Source organism: Sinocyclocheilus rhinocerous, unplaced genomic scaffold (assembly GCF_001515625.1).
Source record: "Sinocyclocheilus rhinocerous isolate Xijiao unplaced genomic scaffold, SAMN03320098_v1.1 scaffold2369, whole genome shotgun sequence".
NCBI classification, from domain to species: Eukaryota; Metazoa; Chordata; class Actinopteri; order Cypriniformes; family Cyprinidae; genus Sinocyclocheilus; species Sinocyclocheilus rhinocerous.
Window position 1 is genome coordinate 81,094 of NW_015645530.1, and position 6,956 is coordinate 88,049.

At 38.3% G+C, this 6,956-nt stretch overlaps 1 protein-coding gene across 1 annotated transcript in view; it reads left to right on the top strand.

Moving 5' to 3' along the window:
• Positions 1-6,956, top strand: part of rnf17 (ring finger protein 17) — a 34,362-nt gene that overhangs the window by 17,532 nt on the left and 9,874 nt on the right. Inside the window, exons 16-28 of the mRNA XM_016509666.1 lie at positions 1,516-1,648; positions 1,732-1,885; positions 2,000-2,115; positions 2,466-2,580; positions 2,754-2,871; positions 3,052-3,276; positions 3,979-4,123; positions 4,212-4,324; positions 4,950-5,040; positions 5,327-5,439; positions 5,519-5,766; positions 6,049-6,212; positions 6,334-6,453. Of these exons, the coding sequence (XP_016365152.1) occupies positions 1,516-1,648; positions 1,732-1,885; positions 2,000-2,115; positions 2,466-2,580; positions 2,754-2,871; positions 3,052-3,276; positions 3,979-4,123; positions 4,212-4,324; positions 4,950-5,040; positions 5,327-5,439; positions 5,519-5,766; positions 6,049-6,212; positions 6,334-6,453 (1,855 nt within the window). The remainder of the gene's footprint in view (positions 1-1,515; positions 1,649-1,731; positions 1,886-1,999; positions 2,116-2,465; positions 2,581-2,753; positions 2,872-3,051; positions 3,277-3,978; positions 4,124-4,211; positions 4,325-4,949; positions 5,041-5,326; positions 5,440-5,518; positions 5,767-6,048; positions 6,213-6,333; positions 6,454-6,956) is intronic.

Sequence of the window (6,956 nt, forward strand, 5' to 3'; positions counted from 1 at the left end):
GCTTCTTGTTCACACACAGCTTCAGCTAATGATGGCAGGGCAAAACAGACCGTTTCGAAAGCGTAATTACGTTTTACCCTACTAGAATTGATGCCGGAACGTTATCATATTCATAAGTGCAAGTCATTTGCATGTGTAAGTAGAAACATATGCAATTCAGATGAAACTTCTGGGCTGATTATAACGTGCACGATAACTTTCCTCATGAAATGTGTGTGTGGGTCCGACAATAGCATCCACGATGTCATCGCTCGTGGTCAGCGCACTCTTAAGCAGTTATTAGCAGCAGGCTGTGTAATAACTCTTTTATTTTTTCACTTGGCCATTTGACTTATAGAAGTGTCCAGTGTTTCCCATACATTGAGTTATTTGTGGCGGCTCGTCACAGCAGACGGACAGCCACAAATAGATTTTCCAAAAGTCTTATACTTCCTTGAATAAACTGAGCACTGCAGGTTTCAAAATTAAAATGCAGCGCGGGTGTTTTTATATGAATGTATCTTTAAAAAGAACCGACCATCTTCAGAAAAGCTTCTGTCATTTTCATTTCGACTTTCCTGTAATGCCTGATAAAGTAGCGCTTATTAGATTACAGCCGTTACCGGGGAAACCGCTATATCTCCCGCTCCAGCAGCGCCTCCTGCTGGCAGAGAATTAATTTGCAGTCTGTGGGAAACACTGGTGTCTGTCAGCAAACATAAACAAAAAGCATGCTTCAGAACTGTTTTGAGAAGGTGCTTAAGTTTTGAGCCATGTATTATTACTCTGAATTAGGCTACTACTACTATTACTATCTTGTATCCTGCAATAATCATTTACTCAAACTCACTTTTATGAGATGAAGGGGAAGGGGAAAAAAAGAACATTGGCCAAAAAAATCGGCATGATATATCGGCCATTGGCTGCCCTGATTTCTAAATATCGGCATCGGCATCGGCCAGTGAAAAACCCATATCGGTCGACCTCTAATAACATTACATTTTATAATATATTAAAATTTTAAACTTTTTTTTTATTTGTAATATTTCACAATATTGCAGTTTTTTTTTTTTTTTTTACTTTATTTTGGTCAAATAAATTCAGCCTTGATGAGCAGAAGATATTTATTTCAAAATCATTAATTGTGATGTTTCCAAACTTTTGGCAGGTACTTTAATAATAATAACAATTCTATATACATTACTATAATATATTATAGCACTTTATTATAATATATTATATTAAATTGTTATCATGATTATTAAATGCTGCTTTTTATTTTTTACAGGACAATAGTATGTATTATTACAATATAAGATATATCTTTTAATGTGCTAAAATATATATTTTTAATAATAAGTGCTGGGGGCGTGGCTTGTCGGCATGACTTGGAGCATGGTCAGATTTTCCTTCTTTTTTGTCTCTAGCTGATCACATGCCTGAAAAAGCTTATTGGTCAACCATGACTCAAAACAGAATAAAACCAAATTTACATTTTGTTAAAATTGACAATGTTGCTATATGACTTCTGTACAGATTCTACTCTCCTATAGTCGTCCCTGGCAGTGCACCCCTACTCTTTTACCCATCAGTTCGCCCTGCACTCAATGTTGAGGTCAATGCTATGGTTTCTCATGTGAACACACCGTCAGACTTCTATGTACAACTAGTGAGTATAAAAACACATTTATTATAATGTCAAAATGAAATAATTAAGTGAAAATGAGATTTACACATCCTTGGTGAATGCAGGTTGAAAATATGGAGTACCTGCTGTTGCACTCAAAGCTCCAGGACTGTTACAGTCGTCCCCAGGCACACAGTGAGTTCCAGGTCTACTGCCCTTCTCTCTCACAGGCCTGCGTCGCTTGCTATGACCAAGAATGGTGCAGGGTTCAAGTCATAGGTGCGTTCATGCGTGTACAATATATCAGACATGTAAACATACAATAAAAGAAAGCCAGTGTCGCTTTGATACAATGTATAAAAGTTAAAAGGATTGCCTGTGTTTATATTTCAGGTTTCCCTGGTGGTCGGATGGTTGAGGTTCGGTATGTGGACTTTGGCTACAGAAAGACACTCTCTGTGAAAGATCTGAGACAGATAAAGGATGAGTTCTTTGCTTTGCCAGAAATGGTAAGATTTAGGTTTACGTGTATACTGTGATACTATGATGGACAAAATTTTATATTGGTTTAAAGGGGGAACAATATGAATGAAACTTACTTGACAACTGTTCCTACATCAATATCACATTGGTCTTAATGAATAATACTTGCCAGTACATGGCAATTGTGCAGAGAAAATTACCCCACAGCACCACATAGTACCACCAGCAGTGTAACCAGTTTGAACGTGGATACTGTACTGCTGTGGAAATTATGATACTGTGGCAAGTCTGTCAAAGCAGGTCTTTAAAACACACCTGAACGATACCGCTGATAAATAACAAACTTAAAGAAGTCTGTCTATCCATTTGTTTTTAGGCTTTGTGGTGCAGTCTGAATGATGTGGTCAGTCCGCAGGAAACATGGAGTGATGAAGCCTGTGTTGTGTTCAAGGAACTTGTGGAGCATAAACTTATCACTGTTGTGGCGAAAAGTAAGTTTACTCCTACATGCATAAACACAAAGACATCCGAAATATATCACTGCTTTTAAACAATGATCTATTGTCCATAATAATGTGTGCACTGTGACATCATTATTAACCGTAATTTGGAGAGTAATGTGGTATACTGTACATCTTTGCTTGAATCTATCACTTTAATGCAGAGCTTGTGCCCGGCACTAGACCTGTGCCTGTGTGTCTATATGAGATTGGTGATGATTGCACTGGAGCCAGTATTGGAGAAATACTGGTCAGAAATGGTCTCGCTGTTTCCAGTAAACAGTAAGTCATGAAAAAGAGACCATCTGAACTATCTATCTATCGATCTATCTATCTATCTGTATTTCATTAGTTCTTTCATTCTGTCTCTTTTTCTTTTTTCTTTCTTACTGTACTTCCTCTTGCTTCTTCTTTGAGGCTAAGTCCATTGTATTCAATATTCATTTTCTTCTGCTTCATCAGGAGCCAGATTAAAGACGCCCAGCCCTTGGAGACGACCGTATGGGATCCTCCATTTGAAGAGGAGCCTCTGTCTGTTGTTTTGACTCCTCCTCCTGCTTCTGAAGAGCTGAAGCCCAGCCTGATTCTGCCCACATGTGTCAAAGACATCAAAGTTCGTGTGACACATGTCACCTCTCCTGGAAACATCTATGTGCAGCTGCTGCAGTTTGACGGCCAGCTGAAGAGGTGCCCGATTTCCTCCGTACATAATTGTACATTAGTGTTGGTCGATATGCTCCAGTCATATTGTCCCATCGTTAGCCTATAAGATCGCTGATACACATATTATCATGCTAATTTTTTTTTATTACAACCAACTCCAGGGTACGGCTAAAAGTAGCCTAATGTTAGTGTAATTTAATAACAACACATATCTTTGCAGTCAAGTAGCATATGGATGTTCTAAAATATATTTAATATGACTGAATTTGTATTTAACAGGATAACAATTTAATAGAAATTGTTACGTAGTTTATGCTGAGAGAATTAGTGAGAGAACTGAATTCAGTCAGCGAGCGTGCACTGAACAACAAAACTATGGCGTTTCAGCAATGGCTAATCTGAACGCGTCTGATTGGCCATTGCATTTATAAACCTAACGGAATCGTGTGTGATTGTTTATAACGCACTACACTATAAAAAACATATGGTGGAATGAATAAGCCCTAATATAATAATAATAATCATCGTCTTGATATCATCAAAGGCATCAGCCACAGGCGATATCTTTAACTATTGTCGATACACAATACTATCGGCACAACCCTATTGTACATCAAACTTCTTTTCAAAATTCTAAATAAAGTCCTGTTTTCAGTGATGCATCTATTTAGGTCAAGACGATGGTATTCAGTCGTAACGCTGCCATTTTGCATGCAATGTTTGCAGAATCCACGACACGCTGAAGGGTCTCTTCTCTAAGTCAGAGCCACAGGAGATGCTCTGGGAAGCAGAGATGTTCTGTGCTGCCAACAACACTGGGGTTTGGGAAAGAGGAAAAGTGTGCAGTGTGTCCACTAATGGTGTTGTAGAGGTGCAGTGTGCACACACTTTCATAGAAAAAAATCCCACTCTTTTCAGATTTATTCAACTATTTAATTTGAGTGTTGTTTTCTTTATAGGTTTTGCGTTGTGACTTTGGTAATAAAGTGAATCTCCATGTAAACAATCTCAGACCACTCAGTCCTGATCTGATCGGATCTTTCTTACTCGAATGTAACCTCAGTGGTGTAAGGTAAACAATCTGATAGAAGCTCTTTTTTCTCACAGTCACAGATGTGCATGCGCAGTTTACATACATTTACATGCACTTTGCAGAACCTGCAAAGTGTTAATCATTTTACTAGGGTAAATTGTACTTATTTTGTCTTCTGTAAATTGAAAAGTGCGAAAAGATGCATCTCAAAATTATAGTTACTGTTGTAAAGCAGAAGATGCTGTAAAACCAAAGAAGGAATGTGCAGGACCTGGAGGACTTCTCTAAAGGACAGTGGGCAGTTAAAATGCTCAAGACAAACAAGGAACTCGTGAACAAAAAAAAAAACATTCATAGATCATTCAGCATTTGTAAACCTTTTAACAGAATATTTTTAATTCGGCTCTTATTTGTTTTATTTCTTGTCTTTTATTTTATTTTGTTTTTATTTTTTATTTTTTATTTGTGATCTGTTTTGTTCAAATGATTAACATTTAAACAGTCCACTATTTTACTACAACTTCAAACAAGACTAACCCAATCAGATTTGTGATGTATTACTGCTTTTTAGTGTTTCATAATGTGAAGTTGTTTTTGAACTTTTGTCATTTCATATTGATTTTCTTCCTTCCTGTTCATGTTTACCTTCCTCTCCAACTCTCAGGCCAGCTGGTGGTCGCTCCACATGGACAGCCACGGCGTGTGACTTCATCTCTCACTACTTGACCGGTGCCATGGCTGTAATGGCCATAAAGGTTAGAACAAATGTATGGGATCAAATTCCCACCAAATGTATTGCAGTCACGAGAAAAAAAATAACAAGCATGAAACCAAAATTTTAAAATGCAAGTAGAAATATGAAAATGATCTGTGACCGTTGTTTGCTATTCTAAAAACTTTGCCTTAATTTTATCCATGACTGCAAAACATTTCGCGGGAATTTGATCCCATATGAATGTAAAGGAGTTATAAAATTATGGAAAAGTTATCTCTGTTACAAACAATTCTTGTCTCTGAGTCTTTGTGTATTTTTCCTCTCAGGACCCATCTGCCATGCCAGTGCTGGTGTCTCTTTTCTGTTCAAACCGTGCTGGTCAAAACGTCAGTTTCGCCGATTTCCTCATCAGTGAAGGACTTGCTCTAAAGGAGAGAAAGTAAGAAAAAAAAGTTTCTGATCATTCACATGACCGTTAATGTTGATCTCTGTGTATACTAAGTGAACTGTTTTCCTAGGGCTGCTTCCATATCCGAGACGGTCTTCTCAGAGCAGTGTGTGTTGAGAGAGAATATTCCTGAGCCACAGAGAATCACGAGTCCACCTCAGACACCACCCACACCCACCCCTCGCATCAACCCACCACCAGAGAGAGTGCAGACACACTCATACCCCCCTCCAGAGCTGCCTCCCTGCGGACACACGCTCATGAGCGTCTCAGCCATCTCCGAACAAGGTGTCATTTACGCAATGACACACCAAGCAGGTGTGTGCCGTTTTATTTCTCACTAAAACAGTCAGTAATTTTGTTTTTATGACAATATTCTATCATCATTTTCATCCTTTCAAACTGAACATTTTTGCTGCTAAACCTTTAAGACTATGTAAATGACATCTGTTAGGATTGGCTAGTAGCAGCTACTCCTGCAAAGTTACTGAATACTGAAAACTCGTGTATGTGGGCAGTCATGAGTTAATGACTGTGGTAATATGTTATTGAAAATGCTTAAAAGCTCCATAATAAAGAATTTTTTTCTGTCGTATTCAGTGTGTGAGTTTGATCGCTTACGGGAGCGGCTTCAACAGCACATTAAAACCCTGCCAAGACAGAAGAACTACAACTGGAAAGGAGTTTTGGGATGTGCTGTCATGGGAACCGACATGTTCTGGTACAGAGGTCAGGTGCAGGAGGTCATTGGAGGACACGTGAAGGTCAGTGTGCTTTCACAGCACTGCATCACTTTCATATTTAAGTGAATTTATTTCATAATCTCAAATGTAAACACCTTGGGTCATATTGTTTTGTTACCAGTTTGTGTTGTAATTGTTCCAGGTCCAATATGTGGATCAGGGACTTGTGGAGAGTATCCCGGTTTGTCATGTGTACCCCATGGTTCTCTGTGAGGATGTGCCGCAGCTCTGTGTGCCCTGTCAGATAAATGGAGTCATACCGGTACGCGTCTGTGTGCTAATTTGAATTTGATTGCTTCCAATTTAAACTGGCAAATGTGGTCATCCTTACAGTTCACTCTTAACACAGGGATTTCCAAACATTTTTGTCAGCTGAACCTTTTTTTACCTAATATAATATATCAATAGCTTAATAATACATTGTTACACATTTACATTTTTTTTGTTGTTGTTGGTCAATGGGCACATCACTTAAAGCTAAACAATTTTTTTGTTTTATTTTGATTTTACGTTTTTTTACTTTTTATCAACTCATGGATCCCTATTTTAACCTGATAGCTGAGATTTCTACATTTATTAAATGTGACAATTTCCCCTTAAAGGTGTCATATGCGATTTCAAGTTTTCCTTTCTCTTTGGAGTGTTACAAGCTCTTGGTGCATAAAGAAGATCTGTACTGTTCAAATGCTGAGTTTTGTGCAGCGCAGAGTAATGTAACGTGTCGTGTGTGTGTGTGTGTGTGAGGGGAACGGTCACATCACAGGA